The 23,175-nt window shown below is 50.2% G+C and overlaps 2 protein-coding genes across 8 annotated transcripts in view; one reads left to right on the top strand and one right to left on the bottom strand.

Annotated features, from left to right (window-relative positions):
* LOC135903402 (neprilysin-1-like) overlaps positions 1 to 23,175 on the bottom strand; it is a 553,033-nt gene that overhangs the window by 446,067 nt on the left and 83,791 nt on the right. The window lies entirely within an intron of this gene.
* LOC139056414 (uncharacterized) overlaps positions 20,233 to 23,175 on the top strand; it is a 128,004-nt gene continuing 125,061 nt past the window's right edge. For both annotated transcript variants that reach the window (XR_011512360.1, XM_070534629.1), the window contains exon 1: positions 20,233 to 21,950. Coding sequence is in view for 1 of the 2 variants with exons in the window: in XM_070534629.1 (XP_070390730.1) it covers positions 21,663 to 21,950 (288 nt within the window). In the remaining variant the exon portion in view is untranslated. The remainder of the gene's footprint in view (positions 21,951 to 23,175) is intronic.

Consider the following 23,175-nt stretch of genomic DNA (forward strand, 5'->3'; position numbering starts at 1 on the left):
GCATTTCATATTGCAAAATTGTGCTTATTCAATTTGTGATGCAGCCAAAATTTCTGTTCCAGACATGCAGTAATGAGGACGGCACCAGTATAATGCAACACACTCCACGCATTAAAGAGAAGCTGCTGCCTGCTACAACAAGGTCATTGTGTGGACTTTTGCTGCTACTACAAGGTAAACAAGATCTGGTACAGAAATAAATATTCTTGATATATGCTGTATTGGCTTGCTAGTCTTCACATACATGTCATTTGTTTAATAAACGAGAAGAAAACGGGTTAACAGAGGGGCACGATTTTTATTAGTCATAACATAAGGAACCAACAAACACTGACACCGTGACAAGGTTGTGGGATCGTTCCCCACCTGCGGCAAGTTGTTTTTCATCCACATTCATTTCCATTAATTTATCGTTTCTATATTTCATTTACTAAGCACAAGTAATTTCAATATGTTGTCCTTGGTGTCAGTGTTTGTTCGCTTCTTATGATAGGCCATTTGTTTGTAGCAGATATGAGCGTTTCTACATATTGTCACTGGTAGTGGCGTATAAAGAACACAGTGTCCTCCTGTGCCTTGTCTGACTGTACTGCAGGGTGGCTTGGGTGAGCTCCGCTGTAAAGGCCTTTCCTCTGTCGGTGATGAGGACTTCTGGGGCGCCATGTCGCAGCAGGATGTCCTCGACAAAGAATTTTGCCACTTCGGCTGCGCTACCTTTCGGCAGAGCTTTCGTTTCAGCGAAGCGGGTGAGGTAGTTCGTCGCCACAACTATGCTCTTATTTCCGGTTGTTGACGTCGGAAAGGGTCCCAACAAATCCATGCCGATCTGCTGAAATGGTCGGCTAGGAGGCTCGATCGGCTTTATTAATCCCGCTGGCCTTTTCGTTGGTGTCTTGCGTCGCTGACAGTCTCGGCATGTCTTGACGTAACGGGAAAAGTCGGTGATCAGGCGTGGCCAGAACACTGTAAGAACATTTTACACCTTTTGGAGTGCCCCTTCTGCCAAAAAACGATAATCGTCATCTGCCTTGATGCGTTTCCTGTCTTTAACGCTGCGAGCCCGGCACTTTCCAGTAACGAACGGCACGCGCGTTATCAGCATAATAGCATTGCCGACAGGAAATCATTTCATAGCATTGCCGACATCAGCATTTCCTGTCGCACACACGCGTACGCGTACGCACAGCTTTCACTGCCCCCACCGAGGCCAGACGGGCTTCGCAGAACTCGGGGCTTACGTCTTGACCAAAGGCGCCTCTTATTCCCCAAACTGACCCTCGCAGCGTCGCCGCTGGTTCTCCATTATTTTGAGTGTTGAAAGGCGCGTCTTATTCCCCGAGCTGACCCCCGCCGTGTGGCCCTCGGTTCTCCATTGTCTTGCGTCTTGAAAGGCGCGTGCGACGTTGCCGCCAGGCACATTCCCTCGGCAACTCTTGCTCACAGCAGACCAGATCGGGGGTGGCGGGTTCGGTAACATGCCTGGTTCGTAGAACTCATCTCGGCCTTCCTTCCAGCGACAGAGAGTCGCTGACGCGGCGTATTGTCCTCCACATACAGTAGACTTAGCGGCGCCCTTTGGCTAGAGGATGACGGTGGCTTTCCAGGTAAGGTCGACGCCGCTGTCGCACCTGGCTAGCAAAACTTAGCATGGCGGCATCTTGGCAGGCCATTCCTAACAGTATCTACACAAATTTCCAGGAGGGCTGCCGCGTGGTGTTATTATTGAGCGCCGTAAGCGAAACCCAGGAGGAGCGCGCCGCGTGATCCCTCATACTAGGGTGGCTAGAATTCTAGCCACCCTACTCATACTATGCAAGGGAGGCGCTTCCGACAGATGGCGACTCCGTAACTCCTCGCCCCCAATATTATAGTGACACGACCGGAAGGGCGCGCCCGCCTTTCCGGCGTCCCGTTACGCTCTGGAAAGCCGCTAGAGGCGCTGCCGCTCTGTTTCAAGAAAAGTAGGGAAACGACAAAAGACGGAGACGTACAAAAGCATAGCTCGCAATATGGGATCAGAAAATTTGGGTGTCGTAGTTCATAGTGTTTTTTTTATTATTGTTTAACCTAGGTAGGACATTAGGCAGTATAATAGCAAGAGCTTGGTGGCGCAACCCACAGCCCCGTTCCAAAGGGGACGCTCATAACATCCATCCATCCATACTATGGCATGGACGGATTGGTCTGCGCAGGCGCAAGTTTCGCAAAATCGGTAATTCATTGCCCGATGTTGGAACCTCAGTGCTGACACCCGTTATTGCAGTCGCACCGCTGGCACGAGTTGTTGCAAATGGGTCGCAGGCCCCAAGGGTAGCGTTGGCCTGGCGGCCTGGGGCACAACTCGAAGCATCCGAAGGTCCTGGCAAAGCATGAGTCGACTGCTAACAGAACAACTTGTTTATTCTAGCATCGCAAAAGAGCGGCCGGTCAGGTCGACCGAAGTGGAGAGACGGGAGAGCACGTTACTCAACAGAAGAAATCGGAGCCTCTCTCTTGGCGTCCGGGGGCAGCTGCTTTTATACTCTTGGCGTCGCGGGCAAGAAGGAAGGTCACGGGATGACACCACGTGACAGCGAGGCACGGACGAGCTGAAAGACATGTAGAGACGAGTGTAGTGACGCATCAGCCGGGCCGGCGCCGGTCACACCTCCTCGCTTCACACTTGGGGAGCTCCTCTCCCCGGCTGCCGCGCTTTGACAAGCGTGGGCACACACACACACACGCACACACAAAGACACGTGGCACTGAACATGCCGGGACGCGCTCGGCGGGGATGCGTCGCGGCCGCTCCGAACGGGCCAAAATGTCCGCCGCTTTGAACGAAGCCCCGGCGTCCGTTGCATCCACGCCGGCTACACCGCGCGTCGTAGGCGAAACGTAACACCGATCATGAGTAATCGCCCCTGCAAGTTCAGTATGTTTAGATAGCAGCACCGATCATTACGAAATCTGCAATAATTGCGTGCGCGAAAGCCCCAGAAAGCGTAGGCCACCACGCTATAGCAGTAGGATAACTTGCGTCATCTCGTGGCCTGCATGCGTCATCTCGTGGCCTGTGCGGAGCCGCCCGCGTCAATAGAATAGATTCTAGTTCAGTATAGCTCGGACCTACCTTCGATGCCAGCTGCTCACATAAATGTAAATCGCAAGAATGCTTTTATCAGAAAACCGCCCAACCGATATGAATGAGCATTGTCGTACTTAAGAGAGAAAGCTAAATCACAGTGATTGCAGCTAGCAGAATTTTGATTCAGGTCATGGCATGTTTTACAAGAATTCGCTGGAATCGTAAATCTGAAGAAAAAATAGACGTGCGGTTTACAAATTCGTAGCTCAGCACCAAATACAAATATCTTACTTTTATAAACTGCATCGGTTGGAGCACCTAAATCGTTAAAAAAAATGATGTGTGAATTTACAACTTATGTGAATTTGTTAAAATGTTTGAAAGGGTTCATGAATCCCGGCCACGGCGGCCGCATTTCGATGGGGGCGAAATGCGAAAGCACCCGTTTACTTGGATTTAGCTGCACGTTAAAGAACTCCAGGTGGTCCAGATTTCCGGAGTCCCCCATTACGGCGTACCTCAAAATCAGATCGTGGTTAGTTGTATACTTCAAGTCTTGTTTCTTGAAATTTCGCAATTGTTAAGAATATATGTAAAAAAAGGTGCCACCATAAATAAAAAAATTCACTTTCTCCCATCAATACATTTTAACTGTTTCTTTTAACTTGAACATAACTCCTTAATTTCGGTGCAGTGGTTGCTCTGAAGAAGGGATTCCCGATTTCCCATGTAGAAGCCCCGAGCTGACGCTTACCTTAAGTCCGACTTAAAATAATACATTTGTTGGTAGTATATGTGTGTAAACCAGCTTGGAAAGGAAGAGCGAAGAAAGGGAGAAGGCAGGGATGCTAATCAGAAGGGCGTCTAGTTGGCTAAAAATGACTAAATGCTTGCTTCTGAAATTCTATTACGGTTAGATTAAGTAATTTAGTAGAGGCTACGGCTGTGTGCACCAAGAACTTTCAACGATCTACGCTACAAGGTGTCTTACAGAAGTCCTTTTCTTCTCTAATTATTCTTAATGTACGGCTGAAATATTATCAAGATATGAATTCATTATCTGAAAAATGCACAGCCTTTGTGCGACCATGCATCATCCAGCAACATTTCATGCGAAGTTGATTCTGTCGAGCTGTTGCAGTAGGAATCTTAATTGCCCATAATATTAACATACATCTTAAAATATTGCGCGCATGTGATTCACGCTTGAACCCTATCTCCTCCACAATGAAAGGCAGTGCCACGTCTCGTCATCCAAATATGCCTTAAGATATGAGTATATACAGCGCTTGCATAAACCTGTAAATATTCAACATTACTTTAACTTTGCACGCAGATATGACGTAATCAGCGACATTTCCAAAAATATGAAGTTGTTGCCTACTTTAGCTGGCCAAGGAAGATGGCTAGGCCTACTACATGCGTCGCATTACGTAAGAAAATAGGGAAGAAAGCATTATTCACTAATTGTCTGCAGAGATCATAATTACGCCAGAGAATGTTGGGTTCGTGCTGCGGTGAAGCAACTGCGAATTTCTCTCGCTATGCAGGTGACATCAGCATTCACCAATTGTGCCGCTATCGAATAGTTCGTGATTAAAACTTTTTTTAAAGAGCTTAAGAAAAGAAACTTCAAAAGAGCTTTAAAGAAGTTCAAAAAATTGAAAAACCTTAAATTTCTTATTCGTAAAGCAAATTTGGAACATGGCTGTAAAACGAGGAAAGGTGAAAAGTGCTACATGCTAGCCACAGGTTTAAATTCCGAAGACTTGAATTCTCACGAATCCGTCTACTTTCATTTGTTTAAGTGTGATTCAAGCAAGTTGGGCTTGAATTTTGTGAGCGCAACACCATAGTGCGATTACGTAAAATTCTGCTCACTGATGGTTCAGTCATAAAAAAAGTCGCAGTTTCGGCCGACAGACGAAGCATCGATTGCGATTGCAGATTAGTACACAAGAAGTAAGGAACAGTTTTATCGGTACTTCAAGACATTCGTTTGCTAACTGAATTAACAACCATGATGTCAGCGCGCACAAACAAACATGAACACTCGATTGGCGCGGACACTCGCCGCAGAACGCTGGTGTGAGCTAGCGCGGCGGCAGCGGCGAGCGAAGTGACGTTAGTGCGATCTATCGCTTAAACGCAAGAGCGCCGAGGACGCAGCGAACAGAAAGGTACGAGACATCTGCAGATACCTGTCAAGATGCGGCCGTGCAAGTGCAAGGTAATAAACTGAACTGAATGGCGGAGTCGAACCGCCTTCCTGCATGTATGGTGCGCCAGATTGAGCCGCTTCCCTCGCGAGCTTTCACTCGCACGTACGACGCGCGGCGACGGTCTTTATCCGGAACATCACGGCAACGGCGAAATATGCCTCGAGTGTCCGTATTGTCGGTATCGCAACAGAAGACAAGTAAGAAAAAATGGCATATATTATTAGTCTTCTCTGACCATGACGCCGTAACTAAATAGTGTAACGAATAGCTCCTGGAAATAAATGCAAACCAATATAAATTTACGCGCCTGTCACAGAATACTTCAAGTTCATTCTTTATTCATGCATGAACTACAGCGCCATTAAGGCATTATTGCGCGCGGCAAACATCAAGCTTATTGCGGTACACCACATCCGCTAGCAGTGAATTCCAAGCAACAATGCATTGTTTTTAGAAAAAAAAGTTAGTGACGTTTCACCTCGTGGGAACGTGGGTGAAGCACAATTGAGCGCATGGGTACTAGTGCAAACGGCGCTATCGGCCCTTGGTGCGCCTAGACGCCTACACTGTATGCATCCCAGATCCTATTCAAGAGAGGGCTCATGCGACCGCGTCATACACAGCAGCCGCAGGAGTAGAACGCCCCGTTGTAAACATTCGCTTATCCAAATTACCTGGCATAGTGTCAGCACGCACAGGCAAACATAACACTTCACATTCGTTCATGCGGACACTATAGCTGACAAAACGGTGGCTTGAGAAATCGTGTCAGCAGCAATGACCGAACTGACCTTCGTGCTGTCTATCGCTTCAACGCAAAGTAAGCGGTGAGAACATAGCGCACGCGAAGCTACGGGCCTTCTGCCCACCTGTACTTCGTTTCACAAGGTATTTGCAGCGCTGTGGAAGGTAGGGGACTCTTAGCCAATCAGGGCTGCAGGAGCACAGTGAATAGTCCGTCAAATATTTGAGCGGTTTAGGACTAGATTTAATACATCAAACACAAAAATTTTAAACAGTTTGGAGTGACAATTTTAAAACATAGAGAGCGCTTTCAGTCAGTCGTGAAACTGATAGAAATGACCTGCAGGTACACAGCTCCTCGGTGGCCTGTTACAAGGTGGTGATGCGCCACCTTTCGGCAATATGGCGTTACCCGATTTGGTAGCGTCCCCTATGTGCCGTCCGTCGAATGTGCGCTGTTTCCACAACCTGGCGAAGATAGCTTTAAACGTTCTTGAAGGGCTTCGCGTCGAGTGCGGCGGCAGTTCAAGCTTGAATTCGCTTATCAAGACGACTGCAAAACTCACCCAGGTGAGTGAACGAACACTCTACAAGTGGACAACGGAGACGGAGAAGGCGGACAGGGTGTTGTCACTGAAGAGGCGTTGTGGTGGAACAGGCGGTGAGCGGACAAGGAAGCTGGACAATTCTGACCTGAGTGTGTTGCGAAGGGCGGTGCACAACTGATTCCAGAGAGGGGAGATTCCGACACTCACCAAGATGGTGCAGCGTTTCAAAGAGGATGACACGCTACCGACTGTGTCCACAGCAACGATACAAAGATTGCTGAAGAAGCTCGGCTTCCGATACAAGAAACGGTCTCGGAATACACTGCTGACTCAAGCGACGCACATCGTGCAGTGTCGCCGCCGGCACCTGCGCCAGATAGCGGAGCTGCGACGCCAGGGTAGACCCCTCTAACGGGATAACTTGATTAATTTCTTGTGTGCACACAAGTCGAGATCATTCAGTACTGTCGCAGTGAGAGCAGCGAAAATGAGAATGAGAACGTCTCAAATGAGCTATGGCAGAAGCCGTAGTGGAGGGCTTCGAATTAATTTTGGCTGCTTGTGTGTAGAAAAAAACATCGGGCCAGACCCTTTGGAACTGGTGTCACCCGTCCAAAAAGAAAACAAAAAAGATCAAAAAGACACCAGCGCCACCTCCTACAAAAATAAACAAGCTAAATATTAGTGCACTTCTTTTAACATAGACAGCGCCACCTGTCATTATTGCCACGGGGTGACAGGCGCATAGGAACACAATTTTCTGATGCTCTCCATCCTGGTTCCTACCTTCCGCAGTGCTGCGAATAGCTTGTGAAACGAAGTATACACTGTGCCCCAAAAACATCGCTTTTAATGCAAAGCCCGCGTGAGCGCGCGGTGCCGAAGTGCAATGCTCGCCTACTCTCCCCTCCTCCAGTGGCGTCTTTACAATTGGTAGCATTGTTACGATCGGCCAGCGGATGCGATGACCTAGCCTCTCCTGTACCACTGCGACGAATCGCTTCGTGGAGTTAACAGTGCGTTCCCTCGGACAGACCTGCGCCGACAAGGCGAGACACGTTTCGAGGATCGAGTGTTGATTCAGGGTTAGCTGTCCCTGTCACCGACGATGACAGCAAGAAACTCCTGGAAAACCGCGTTCTACGCCATTTCCTCACGGGCCCTGATAACTGCAACGGTCGTGTTGCAAATGGGTCGCAAGCGCCAAGGGTAGCGTTGGCCTGGCGGCCTGGGCACAGCGGGAAGCATCCGAAGTTCCTAGCAAAGGATGAGTCGACTGCTAACGGAACAACTTGTTTATTCTAGCATCGCAAAAGAGCGGCCGGTCAGGTCGACCGAAGTGGAGAAACGGGAGACCACGTTACTCGACTGAATAAATCGCAGCTTCTCTCTTGGCGTCCGGGGGCAGCTGCTTTTATACTCTCGGAGTCGAGGGCAAGTAGGAACTGCTCCGAAGAGGCGCACGTGACGGCGGCGCACGGACACGTTGTGACAAGAAGTGACGTATCCGCCGGGTCAGCGCCGGTCAGACCTCCTTGCTTCACAGTTGGGGAGCTCCTCTCCCCGGCTGCCGCGCTTTGACAAGCGTGGGCACCAACACACACACACACGAAGACACGTGGCATTGAAACATGCCTGGACGCGCTTAGCAGGAGGCGTTGGGACAGCGCTGAACTGGCCAAAATGTCCGCCGCTGTGAACTAAGCCCCGGCGTCCGTTGCATCCGCGCCGGCTATACAGCACGTCGGAGGCGAAACGTAACAGACCGCCCCGCCGGGAGAAGGAGATCTCATGGCATCATCGATGGCATCGATAGCATCGATGGCATCATCATCCGATGGCTCATAAACGAAGTCGGTTGTCCCTCGGCATTTCTTGAGCGCAGCGCACAGAGAAGGCCTCGTTCGAAGACACAGGACACTGCAAAGTGACTTCGGGAGAGTTGCCATTTTATTTCTCGTTCCCAGCAAGCGTTAGAACTACGCTGAAACTCAACCGCTCAGTCAGCAAGCACGACACAACCCTCACTAAGCCATGCCAGGCTCTTTCCCCTTTTATACTACTGCCTAGTTCCTTACAGTAGTCTAGCAGCACTCAGAACGCGTCCACAAATTGGAAAATTGCACTAGAAAGCACGTCATGACTTTGAAACACTAAACAAAAGTAATATGTTAAAAATCCTGCCTCAGGAAGAAAAACACCAGTAACAAACAACTTTGAGGCTGATTCCTACGTTAGGGGCCTCGACTTAAGCCATCGGCGTTACCGTTGAGACTCCCCTTTTTGTAACGCACCTCAAAGGAATATTGTTGCAAAGCGAGGCTCCAGCGCATGAGGCGGCCATTTTTGGAAGAGATGGTCTGCAGCCATTGGAGAGGGCAGTGTTCCGTCTCAATGATAAACCTCGAGGCGGCTAGGTAGCATGACAATTTCTGAACGGCCTACACGAGAAACGCAACACTCTTTCTCGGTGGCGCTGTACGCCTGCTCACGACTGGTCAGCTTACGACTAGCATACAGGACGGGGTGTTCCACTTCTCCATTTTCCCGTTGGCACAGCACAACGCCCATGCCTAGCTCACTAGCATCGCACTGAACAACGAACCCTTTTGTGTAGTCTGGCGATCGTAGCACAGGCTGGCTTGTTAGGGCGCTCTTTAGGTCGCTAAAAGCTCTTTCCCTTGTCTCGTCCCAGACGACTGTTTGGGGCTCTGTTTTTCTTAGAGCATCCGTCAGGGGAGCCGCGATATCAGAGTACCTGGTGATGTACCTCTGATAGTAGCCGGCGACACCTAAGAACGACCGAATATCGGTCTTCGTGCGCGGTTGCGGGAAGTCTCGCACAGCGGCCACCTTTATTTCAGAGGGGCCGCGACGACCCCGTCCAATCACGTGACCGAGGTATGCAACCTCGGCCTGTGCTAACTGGCACTTGGGAGCCTTGACTGTCAAGCCCGCTTCGCGCAGGCGGGTTAGCACTGCCCGCAAGTGTGCCATATGCTCAGACCAGGATGCGGAGAATATCGCTACGTCGTCTAAATACGGTAAAGCGAATTCTTCCTGTCCCCGCAACACTTTGTCCATGAGGCTTGAAAAGAAGTATGGCGCGTTCTTCAAACCAAAACTCAAAACTTTAGGACGGAATGTTCCCAATGGTGAAATAAACGCCGCATACCTACTAGCCTCTTCTGTAAGTGGAACCTGCCAATAACCCCTGACAAGATCTAGGGTGGAAGTAAACTGAGCGCTACTAACTTTCTCAGGGCGCTCCTCGATGTTAGGCATCGGATAAATTTGATCCTTAGTAATGGAATTAAGCCTGCGGTAGTCGACGCAAGGACGAAGTTCCTTGCCCGGTACCTCAACTAAAATCCAAGGGGATGTATAATCACTTTCACACGCCTCAATAACACCGAGCTGTAGCATTTTCTTTACCTCAGCCTCCATAATATCACGCTGGCGGGGTGGCACCCGATACGCCTTGGATCGTACTGGCTCTGGGGAGTTAAGTTCTATTTCATGAGTAAGGACAGAAGTCCTACTAGGCCTCTCAGAGAACTGACCTTGAAACTCTTGTAAGAGCTGATGTAGTTCAGTTTTCTGCTCAGGCGACAGCGGTGCTTTACTGATTAAGTCACTAATGACTAGATCGGTGTCTTCCCTGTTCGTCACTGAGCCTAGTCCCGGAAGCTCGACCGGAAGCTCTTCGGGAACGTTTACCATCATACACACCACTGCTTCCCGTTGTCTATAGGGTTTGAGCACATGACAGTGGTAAACTTGCTGTGCTTTCTGCTTTCCTGGCAGACTCACCATGTAGTTAACGTCCGACAGTTTTTGAACAACCCGTGCTGCGCCCTCCCACAGCAGGTCGAGTTTGTTTTTTAGCGATGTGCGCAATATCATTACCTCATCGCCCACCTCAAAACGACGGGCCCTGGCTGTCCTATCATAATAAACCTTCGCCCTCTGCTGGGCCTTTGCCATTGCTTCACCTTACAACTCCTGTGCCCTTCTTAAGCGTTCGAGGAGCCTAAGCACGTACTCCACCACGACTGGGTCGTCGTCCCCGCCTTCCCACGAGTCTCGAAGCATGCGAAACGGACACCGCAGCGGCGACCGTACACCAGCTCAGCTGGCGAAAACCCCCTAGCCGCATGCGGCGCGGTCCTTAATGCAAACATCAACCCAGGCAGACACAGCTCCCAGTCAGTTTGTTGTTCAAAACACAATGCTCTCAACACGCGCTTCGTGACGGAGTGGAGCTTCTCAATGGAATTCGACTGTGAGTGGTACACTGAGCTGTGTAACAGCTTTACCCCGCACCTTTCGAGAAAATCTGTCGTCAAAGCGCTTGTAAACACTGTGCCCTGATCTGACCGGATTTCCGCAGGAAAACCAACTCGCGCAAATATGGACAGTAGTGCATTGACTATCTCAACTGAGCTGAGTTCTTTAAGCAGCACTGCTTCAGGGAACTTTGTCGCTGGGCAGATCACAGTCAAAATGTGTCTCTACCCCGTGGTTGTTACCGGCAGAGGTCCCACTGTATCAATAACGAGCCGTCTAAAAGGCTCCGTAATCATAGGTACCAACTTCAACGGCACCCTCGATTTGTCCCCTGGTTCGCCCACCCGCTGACAGGTGTCACATGTCCTCACAAAGTGTTCTGCGTCACGAAAACACCCTGGCCAATAGTACTCTTGCAGGAGACGGTCCTTAGTCTTCTTAACTCGTAGGTGTCCTGACCACGAACCTCCATGCGACAAGCGCAACAGATCTGACGGTAGCACTGAGGCACGATGAGCTGATCGAACTCCACTCCCCTGCGGTCTACATACTTCCGGTACAGGACCCCACTTCTTTCCACAAAACGATCATTTTTCTTGGCGATACCTTCCTTGACATTGCAGCGCATGTTTTCTAGGCTGCCATCCTTTTTTTACTCGGCTATCAAAGCCGACCGGCTGACTTTTAGCAACCTATTAAGTCCATCTGACGTAGTTACTGCGCTGCACTTTACCGCAGCCTTTCCTTCCCATCATCAAGAATCTCCTTCTCTCTCTCTCTCTCGTCATCCTCAGCTTCTAACTCAAGAATAGCCCTTAGCAGTTCTGGTTTTCTGAGTTTGTCTGAGACATCCAGACCCAACTCTCTTGCAAGCTCCAGCAATTTCGGTTTGCGCAACGACTTCCAATCCATGGCTGCTCTGAATGCTGCTTTCTCTACTGACTCCTATTGTCTTGCCGCAAACTAACCCGGCAGCAACGACAACCACAATTACAAGCTCTGTTTCTGACACTAACAAAAGCCTGGCAAAACTCAGAAGAAAGTCCCGCACTCACCAAACCTCGCAGCCAAGAATTCAGCGCAGTCGTTGCGCTGCAGGCAACCAGTCATCCCACAGGCCTCGTTGCACTGCTCCCGAATGGTCGTTGTGCTGCTCAGCATACAGTCGACCGCATATCTTCGCTGCTGGCCTCCGTTGTCGCAATCTCACCGCCGGCAACCAGTTGTTGCAAATGGGTTGCAAGCCCCAAGGGTAGCGTTGGCCTGGCGTCCTGGGGCACAGCTGGAAGCATCCGTAGTTCCTGGCAATGGATGAGTCGATTGCTAACAGAACAACTTGTTTATTCTAGCATCGCAAAAGAGCGGCCGGTCAGGTCGACTGAAGTGGCGAAACGGGAGGCCACGTTACTCGACTGAATAAATCGAAGCTTCTCTCTTCCGGAGAGAAGAGAGAAGCTGCTCCGCAGCGCTATAAAAGCGCTCCGCAGCTGCTTTTATACTCTCGGAGTCGAGGGCAAGTAGGAACTCCTCGGAAGAGGCGCACGTGACGGCGGCGCACGGACATGTTGTGAAAAGAAGTGACGTATCCGCCGGGCCGGCGGGCCGGCGGCGGTCAGACCTCCTCGCTTCACAGTTGGGGAGCTCCTCTCCCCGCCTGCCGCGCTTTGACAAGCGTGGGCATCAACATGCACACACACACACACACACACACACATGAAGACACGTGGCATTGAAACATGCCTGGACGCACTTAGCAGGAGGCGTTGGGACAGTGCTGAACTGGCCAAAATGTCCGCCGCTGTGAACGAAGCTCCGGCGTCCGTTGCATCCCCGCCGGCTATACCGCACGTCGAAGGCGAAACGTAACAGTCGTTTGACAGACGGTCCAGCTATTTGCTGCGTCATTCCGGGAACCGAAACGCGCCAGCTTGAGTTACGCGTGACAATCCCTGTTGACGAAGCTCCCCTCCTTTCTTCGTGTTCAGGGAACAAAGGTTCCGGAGTGCTTAGGCACACTCTCGGTTTCAAGGCGGAGCTTCAGTGAATTTGGACGCTCTGGCTGGAGGAATGTGTGACTGCAGATTTCCCTGGCCTAGGGATATGTGGAGAGCCAAAAGGGTTTCAGCGGACGGCTGGAGTGGGCGGGTGTGCTCTGATGTGTGCTCGCCAGACAGATGTACTCCGCTCTCCTGTATGTAGCTCATGCTACGAGAACGACGTACTGCGCTCCGTGCTCCGGTCAGTACGATACCCCTGGTTCTATGGAAATAAGTTTGCGATTCCAATGTAAATAAACCCCGTGTTCCGTTGCTCATCCTCACGACCTCGTAATCTTCACGAAAGAAGCAACCATCGTCAAGAAAAACTCGGATGACGGCGTGGGCCCGCTTAGACTCCGTGTGACGCCCTGGTAGCGTGGGCTAGCTATCCGAGAGGCATCGGCTGCGTAGGCTTGTGACGCCGAGGTCGCGACCCCCGGCTCCTACGACAACTACAGCGGGGCGTAACATTTCCCGAGGCGCCCGACGTTCGTGCGCAGGCGCGAATAAGAGCGGCTGCTAGAGAGAGAATCTGGGGGCTTTTGCTCCTTGAATATCTGACTTTGCCTGGGCACTACGGAGGACAAGTTTCTTTGCTCGTGTTGTATGCGTTTGCCCCTAGGCGTGCCGGCATTGCGGAGTCGGGTCGAGTGTCTACGCTCCGACGCTCACCGCCGGCGCGGTGAAGTAGGTGAAACAGTGGGTACGGACGCCCCACTTGGTGATCGCTGTTGCTAAAGGTACGCCAGGCGCACGTGACTCCCAGAAACTAGTGGTATGCTGGACAAACTTTCTCGCGCCTGCAGCGCTGTTGCTGCGCCAGTCATGCCGGGTTAAACCTTTGTCGCGCCTTACGACGGTCTCCCGTCAAGGAAACTTCACACTGATTTTCCTGGGGGCGCAGTAGGGGCCGTAGTAGAGGCCGGGTCTGCTTTCCTGGAGCGGTATCTTCGCTCTTATCAGGCTTTTCGTATGCTGCTATCCGCGACTTTTCAGGAGCATTTTCTGAGTGGTCCTCTTTGAGTGAAATAAACACGCCGCGCCTTAGCAACCGCGGTTCAACGCGATTCGCTGAAACGCAGGAAGAGGCACCTTGATGTCACGTCGTGAGGATTATTGGCTTTGCGCCTCGCTCACGTTAGATTAGGTTAGGTTTGGGTACGGTTAGATATGGTGTTAGATTCGCGACTCACCATTTTTAATTGTCTTTGTTGTCTTTGCTGTAGGTCCCAACGAGAACTCCCTTGCTCCAATTCCGCAGGTCCAACCGAACCTAGTTGAATCCGCATCGATATATCTATTAGACACGTTGCTTCAAGTGAGCCAGGTAAACGCCGAATCGAATGTATGGGTACACTTGCCGCCGCGCACACGGGCCTTAGGCTGTCAGCACGGACAGCGCACTGAAAATCAGCATCGCATCTGTCATCAAGGCCATGCTGCGACAAATAATCTACGCCCTGCAGCTACTACTGTGTGGTTTAAGTACGCCAGTGGCGCTAACAGTGGCAAAAATTATGAAAGATATAGACAGTCTCCTAGCTACACTGCAGTGACTTCTACCTCTGCCCGAGAAGATGATTGTGCTGTGAAGTGTGCACGTACAGGTTGCACAGAAACAGTACGCTGTGGAACCCTCGTCATCATCATATTCACCATACCACCACCCTCCTTCCTGTTCATTTCCTTTCTCTGTTATTCCCCCAAGCCATTTCCCCAGCATGGAGTAGCAGGCTAGACGCACTTCACTCATGTCGACCTCTCCACATTTCCGCCGTCAAAAATTATATCTCTCTCGCGCTCCCTAACGCGCCACATCGGCAAAACTATTCTTGGCAGGTGTGAAGCCTGCCAGCGTGACTCGTTGAACGGTATATTCTCCTTCACTTTTATTCTCACGATCGTTTTCTCTTTTTTCCACGATCAGCAGGACCACGAGTGTGCGGCGTGCTCGCCATCACAGTTCACACAGTGTGCAGTATTTTCGCATATTTCAGATGTGTGTTCATGGGCGCTACACTTAGATCAAGTCAATCGGCATCGACAGTTTTAAGAATTGCCTGAATCTTAGGCACTTAAACATCGGGGTCTTATCTTAGGCACTTAAACATCGGGATTTGGAGCCGGCACACTTGCCGACATGACGCTAATGCCGCTGTTGCTGGTGCAGGTACATTTGGTCCTTGTCTCGGCGGTTCGTCTCGAAGCAGAGGAACACGGGGCATGGCCTTTTTCGTCGAAGCCCTGGATAACGTCTGCAATATCTCGGCTATCGTCCACCCGTGTGCATGAATCGTCATCTATCGTTGGCAGCATGCGTGGTGCGAACCGTGGATGGATCAGCGAGGACCGACCAATCGACTTCGACCAACAGGACCCACGTGATGCCGATCAAGGCTATATAGACACTCGGCGCGATAGCTTCGTGGGATTTGGAGCCGGCACACTTGCCGACATGACGCTAATGCCGCTGTTGCTGGTGCAGGTTAGTCATTACTATCAATCTGAATTTCAGAAGCTAGTGTGTGCGTTGCCGGCTTCTCCCACGATGCCAAGTGTTTGTAACAAAAATCGCGGATGCAGCATGCACAGATTGCGTCTGAAGGGATTCCGTTTATTTTCCAACAGAGTGCTCTACTTGATTTTGTTGTTAATACTCGCGGGGGACGTTGAACTAAATCCAGGGCCTACTAACGCACCGGAGATGGAACTGCTGCAATGTTTGCGCAGTGGGCAGGAAACTTTAATTTCAAAGTTAAACGGCATCGAAGCCAGGTTCGAAAGGAATGAGAACATGCTGATGGAAATGAAAAATAATCTCAGCCAAACTCAGAACCAGATAAAGGACATCAGTGTGATTGCTACAGAACAGGCAGCTATAATACGGCATCTCATGCAACAGGTAAAAGATTTGCAGAAGAAAACAAACGACCTAGAGAACAGAAGTCGCCGGAAAAATCTTGTTTTCTATGGTGTTGAAGATAAACCCTCAGAATCATGGGATGAATCCGAAGCTATGGTAAAGAACATTTGTAAAACGAGCCTTGGAATTGAGCTCGGGACTCTGGAAAGGGCACACCGCTTAGGACGCTATAAAGAAAATAGAAAAAGACCGATTATTGTCAAATTTTCCTTGTACAAAGACCGCCAGGCAGTGCTTCTTAATGCTAAAAAATTTAAGGATTCGCTGTACAGCGTCGGCGAAGATTACTCACCTGAAACAAGAAGTATTAGGAAGAAGTTATGGGAATACGCTAAGGCAAAAAGAGAGGATAAGAACAATAAAGTAAAACTGAATTTTGACAAACTGATTATCAACGGCAGGGCTTTCAGGTGGGATGAAGACAAAGAAGAGGTCGTCCCTTTGCGTAGGCAGTGACAGACCAGAATAAAGCAGAAGTACCGATGTCGACGACTCGTTGCTGTCGTCGTGAACTGCCGAAGCGTAGTTAATAAAACAGCTGAACTTTCTGGGTTGATAGGAAGTGTTGACGCTGACATAGTCCTTGGCACCGAATCTTGGTTAAAGCCTTCAATTGCTGATAGTGAGGTGTTTCCAGAAAACTACGTCGTCTATCGCAAAGATAGGCCCACTGCAGGTGGGGGCGTCTTTTTGCTTGTTCATTCATCACTACAGTCTTCAGCAATTGATTACAAGTGCAATGCACTGGAGTCTGTATGGTGCAAGATAGTCCTATCAGATAATTTCACGTTCATTGTTGGTGTGGTTTATCGCTCGCCCAGCTCGGATATCAGCACAGTGCAAACATTATATGAAATTCTCACAGAGGCATCAGCTCAGACGATACTTCTTGGGGGGGATTTTAATCTGCCTGGGTTATCTTGGTGCAATGATACGTGTTTAAGTTCTGGCGGGCGCATGAACCTTGCGATGAAAAATATTGTAGACACGTTTGGTCTGACGCAGTACGTTACCGATCCTACTCGCAATGGCGCTGTGTTAGACTTGCTGTTTTGTAACTCGCCGGATTTCATAAGAAATGTGAATGTCATTCCGGGAATTAGCGACCATCTGGCTGTTGTTGCCGGTATCCATAAAGAAAAGAACCGTGCGAAGTTATCCACGACTAGGAGGGTCTACTTTTATGAGAAGGGTGACTACGATGCAATTTCTGAGAAACTTCGTAATTTCTTTTCAGTTTTCGAGTGCTTATCTGAGGAGTGTAATGTGCACGATATGTGGCACAATTTTAAGAATATGTTACTCAAGCTGGTAAGTGTACATATCCCCAATGTTGATTCTTCACGGCTTAAAAAGCACAAACAGCCATGGGTAACAACACACATACTAAAGCTTATCAAGAAAAGGATGAGGGCATTTAACGCATTCAAGAAAAGCAAATCAGCTGCTCATTTTACAAAGCTACATACGATTACACGCGAATATAAGCTAAAAATAGGAAAAGCTAAAGATGACTACTTCAGCGAGCTGAGCAACAAAATGAAATCAAACCCTAAAATGTTTTGGAAGTACATAAAACAGTGTGGATCAGATTCCTTCGGAATACAGGAGTTAAATTATAACGGTAAGATAATTATGGAAGACGAAGATAAAGCTGCCTGCCTAAACAACTTCTTTCATTCGGTATTCTTACCCAACCATACCTGTCATATTCATCAACCTACAACTAATATTTCGCCTATGCTTCCTGTTGAGCTTAGTATTAATGGAATTGAAAAACTATTGAAAGATATTGATGAGAGTAAATCTAGTGGTCCGGATGGTATTTCTCCACGTGTACTCAAACGTTGCGCGGGGCCAATTTCTATGTACCTTTATTTAATTTTTGAAAAATCTTTATCGACAGGTATTTTACCCCATGACTGGAAAATTGCACACGTTGTTCCGATACATAAAGGTGGGTCCAAGAAAGACGTTGGTAACTACAGGCCAATATCACTTACGTCTATCCCGTGTAAAATACTTGAACATATATTATACAAACAAATACTAAATCATCTAAATAAGCATAAGGTACTAATTAACGAGCAGCATGGATTTCGTAGGGGACTATCTTGCACAACACAACTAGTTTAGTTTTATCATGACATAATATCCAGCGTAGATGCAGGAGGACAGGTAGACGGTGTGTTCCTGGATTTTCGGAAAGCCTTCGACACAGTATCACATTCACTCTTATTGTTTAAACTTAATACCCTACACATTGATGCAACTGTTTTTAAATGGATTGAATGTTACCTTTCCCAAAGAAGGCAATGTGTAATACTTAATGGAAAATGCTCCGAATATTCAAATGTTACGTCAGGAGTCCCACAGGGCTCCGTTCTGGGTCCGTTATTATTTTTGGTGTACATTAATGATATCTCTGCCGGAATTTCATCTTCTATACGGTTGTTTGCGGATGACTGTGTTGTGTACAAAAAAATTTCCCATCACAATGATACAATTGAACTTCAGAACGACTTATCAATCATTCATGATTGGTGTACTAAATGGAAAATGACTTTGAACATAACAAAGTGTGTACATCTCTCATTTACTAAAAAGAAGAAACCAATTCAGTCACGGTATCATCTGAACAACGTACTACTGAAGCAAGACAGTACGTATAAGTATTTAGGTGTGCTACTGTCGTCTGAATGTTCGTGGAAACCACAGGTAGACAGTATCATAGCCAAAGCTGGTAAAGCTTTAAATTTCATTCAGAGAAACCTGCGATGTTCACATGCGAATTTAAAACGTATGGCATATACAACTTGTGTTCGACCACTCTTAGAATATGGCTGTGTTGTGTGGGACCCCCACGAGGTAACCTTCATTGCCGCTCTGGAAAAAATACAAAACCGTGCTGCCAGGTTCGTCTTGGGGCGGTACGGAAGAAAGGAGAGCTGCACTGCAATGAAGGCTGAGCTAGGATGGGAATCACTTTCTGCCCGCCGCAATAAACTGAGATTAAAATTTCTATATTCGATTTATTACAATAAAACAGGAATTAATAGGGAAATTTACCTACTGAAACCTCATTACATCTCAAAACGAACTGATCATAGTTGCAAAATCCTCGAGTATCCTGCCAAGACGAACATGTATGCCAACTCATTTTTTGTTCGAACAATTAAACAGTGGAATAGGCTGACTGAAAAGCAAGTGCATTGTGTGAACGAAGATGTATTTTATTCCATGTTGTAACCCCCCTGCTGTAACGCCTTCGGGCGCTGCGGGGTAATTGATGAATAAAGAATAAAGAAATTAGGCACGTATTGCCTGACACGGATCCTGAGATTCCCAGACTCAATGGTCTCTTGTTCCACACAGGGTCCAAAGGAAAGGATTACATGTTTCGTCTGGATTTCTTGTCCATCGCCCCTCCCACATCCCACGCACAGTGGAAATCGACGCAAGCGAAGCTTTGTCTGCTGTTTGCGTTCATTGACGTTGTTTGGCGGCGATATATTGACGGCACACGACAGTCGTGCCATGTTGCAGTGGCTGATCCGCTTGTGTTTGTTGTTCTTGCTCCACTCGACGCCTTACGCAAGCCTTCTACTCCTCGGCGCTAACTGCACGCTTTGGTGCCATTCTGGACTGTAGCTCACAAATCTACCTCCTCTCTCTCTCTCTCTCTATTCCCTCGCTAACGTTATCGCCACCTCTTCCCTCTACTGTCGTTGCTGTCGCACGTGAGCACGGATACAAGCGCACACCTCCTGAACTGCATCTGTGGGAGGTCACCCTTAGTTAAGGCGTCCAGAGGGCATTTCGCACATGCGACGCGGCGTGCACGTTGACACGAGCTCCTCGGGTGATTTTCCCTTTGCGCCACACTCCTGTCATGTACAAGCGCGGTGTCGCAGAAACTCTGGTGTTGACGTTGCCGGCGTCGCTAGGCGAATGATAATTCTTAACCGTAACCGCGCAGGCCCTCCACGTAGCGCATACCTTGTCTTACATTATTTACAAAGTTATTCCTCGCAGTTTCGAGAATGCCAGCTCATAAACAAATGTCATCAAACAAAACACCGACAGCGCATTCTTTTTATGTTTTTATGACATGTCCACATCTCAACCACGTCCCGTCGCGGCTGGGAGGGTCCTCGATGTCCTCCTCTCCCGCCTTTCCATACAGAGCGGAGACAACTGCGGCGTCTGCTATACGGCGTTTTCACATTGCTTTTAGAGCGCAGCTCTTTGGCGCCCGTTCCCGCGTTTCGCGTCGCCGTAATCAAGGTCATCATCCGCGCGTTGCTGTAACTGCGCATGCTCCTACTGCCATCTCTCGCACGCGGCGCAAGTCTTGCTCTCCCCTTGTCTTCCAAAGCCAGATAACGTGTTCTCGCCTATCCTCCGGCCCCCTTCCTCCGCGCAGCTGTTGCGCTCACTTTCGCCGCTACCGTCCACTCTGCCCTCGCCGTCCCTTCCGCTGTCGTGGCATTGCCGCGGTGCCGGCGGCGGGCGTTCCTTGCCGCCTCGCGCGTGGTCCACGGCTCTCCGCTACTCCGTCTCCAGGGCGCTGCGAGAGCGCGACCGGACCGGGCGTGCAGCACATCGGTTCCGTCGGTTTCTGACAGGATCACCGAACTACCTCATGGGACCCTCGCGAAATCGCACCCATCGGCTCCGGAATGTATCCCGGTCCCCGTGGATACCTTTCTTGAGAAGGTGGGCCCTTTGAAACTATTCCGGGGCAATTTGCCTCCCGACAACGCTGGCGGTGCCGCTAAGCCTAACGGACGCGGCGGCTCCCCGGCGAAGCGGGCGCTCGGCTCCGCAGCGATGTGCGCCCGATGGCGACAGCAAATTCCGACGTGAGGGGTTACGACCCTTACGGCATGATGTGGGTGACCATATCGGCCGCGAGTGGCACGCCGGAGTCGCAGGAAGCCTTCAAGAGCCCCGCACTCGCTAGCGCAGTGGCTTGCCGAGAGAGTGGCGACAACGCCGTGATAGTGGCGTCCGCCAACGCGGCCTCTCCGGCTGCAGACGCCATCGCCGCTCGGCAGGAAAGCCTGCGACGCGCTCAGGGGGAAAAGCTGGTGATCTGGAAGCGGCTTCCCCTGCCGAAACCGGCTCCAAAGGACTTTGTCGTAATCGTGAAGCGCTAGATGACATTCTCAGTCACGGCTGCCTTCGCGGACAACGGCCTGGGACGGGCGCTTGTCGCCCAGCTTGAGCCGGTGGCTGCCCGCGCCGGCACCATCGTCCCTGTAAGCGAGCAAAATCTTCTTCTAGTTTACACCACTGAACCGCAAGTAGCTGATAAAATCATCGGAGATTTTGCACTGAATTATCCGGTCGGTGCACTGCCCCTTGTCGAGCACCTACGTTCTGATGACAATGACTCGTGTTTCGGCGTAGTCACAGTGCATAGCACGGACACTGAAGCCACCCTTCGGTATAGCCTGTTCTGGCGGGACGGCGAAATAATTAACATACGGAAATTGAGTGCCTCCAACAAGGCGCAGCTGACCTTTGCAGGCAAAGGCAAGCCCCGGTACGTCCAGTACGACGCCATGCCGATTCCCGTCCAGCAATATAAGAAGACCGTGCCAGCCTGTGGACTCTGTTGCTCAATCGGCCACCACCCAGACGCCTGCTCTGGCCCCAAAGCCGCTGTGTGCGGACTTTGCGGCTCAGCCGCGAAGCTCGTCGACGGCGTGCGCACCGAGGGGTTCATTGTGTGCTAGTCCCCATGTCACCGGGGATCGTGTGTGCAAGGCCCGGTATCGCGTGCCCCCACCCAATCCCCGGCCTCCACCACCAGAGCCCGAAATGAAGGGCGAAAAGAAGAAGAAAAAAAAGCCCAAGTCCAAGTCGAGGCGACCTCCCAGCGGTTCCTCGCAATCTAAATCGACAGCGCCCCGGGGCCCGCAACCAGGAGCGGGATCCCAGGGCCCTTCAGCCCGTGAATCCACCCAAGGTGCCCCGCCCTCCAAGGTGACCGAGGGGACGGTGGGCCCCTCTACCCACCACAACACGGGAAAGGAGGCAGAGGACCCCCGAGTCAAGGCCCAAGGGGACCAACGATCATGGGCGGCCCGGGTGCAGAAAGGGCCTAAGGTAAGCGGCCAGGGCATGGTAGCCCCTCCTCTCTCACATCCAGTGGCGTAGCAACAGGGGGGGCCGGGGGGCCGTGGGACCCGGGTGCGAGGGGCCAGTGGGGGAGGGGGGGGGGGTGTCATATACGCCTGAAGACACCCCTCTTTCCGCCGGCTTGACTGGGCGCAAATTGCAAAGAATGCTCCGGTATCCAGTAGCCCGAGCTCATGCACCCGATGCGTTGTGCCGCAGAATTGTCGGCTGCAGCTCTATCAACACCCCACAAAATAATTGCGCGAATGTGCGGGCTAAAAAATTTAATTTGCGAAATGGTCGCTAAACTACTCGCCTTAGCGGAACGTTTCATGTGGGGTGTGCTCGTGCTGTGCGTTCATGCTGGGAGCAGGAGTCGCTAAACATACAGTGAGGCGTTGTAATAAGGCGTTGGGCTGTTGGGTCCCTCTTCCGTTCAGAACGCGCAGCGAAGTCGAACAAGGACAGCAGCAAGAGGGCGTTCAACCAGCGCGCCCGGCGCTCGCGTTTGCGGCGAAGCGTTCGTTGAGAGCGACGTTGCACAAGTGGGGCCGTCATAAGTCGCGAATGGGATTCTCTGGATCGTCTTCAGACTCGGTTCGGCCGAAGAGTTTTGCGGCGTTATGACTCGACAGGCTGTAGGCGCGGGCCCACCGCGATGTCCGGCTCGCTTTACTTCGCCTCTCCCGCTCGCTCCGAGAAGCCGCTGCGAAACCTGCCGTTATTTTTCACGCTTTCCTTCTTACCCTCGAAAGTTTCAGAAAACTGTTGTTGTGTGACTTCATCTCACAAGTACAGTGTCTGTATCAGCTGCACAGAATTTTTTTAAAGAAAAAAGGTGAATTTTGTAAGGATATTTCCCGGTCGAGATTCTATGAAGTTATGTCTTTTTGTGATTACTAGGAACTCGGTAGCGCGAAAAATACGGCAGATAAGTAATAACCATATCCTTAATAATCCGGTAATTAGTACTTATAGAGGAAGCACTTCAATTCGAGAATTGAGGACTCAGTCATATTATTAACTCAACAAAAACGTCTTAAACAAAAACATTTTGGGTGCTACAACCTACAGTAGTTTGGCACTGCGGGAACCCGCCGTGGTTGCTCAGTGGCTATGGTGTTGGGCTGCTGAGCACGAGGTCGCGGGTTAGAATCCCGGCCACGGCGGCCGCATTTCGATGGGGGCGAAAACGCCCGTGTGCTTAGATTTA

The sequence above is a fragment of the Dermacentor albipictus genome, chromosome 2 (assembly GCF_038994185.2).
Source record: "Dermacentor albipictus isolate Rhodes 1998 colony chromosome 2, USDA_Dalb.pri_finalv2, whole genome shotgun sequence".
Classification (NCBI taxonomy): Eukaryota; Metazoa; Arthropoda; class Arachnida; order Ixodida; family Ixodidae; genus Dermacentor; species Dermacentor albipictus.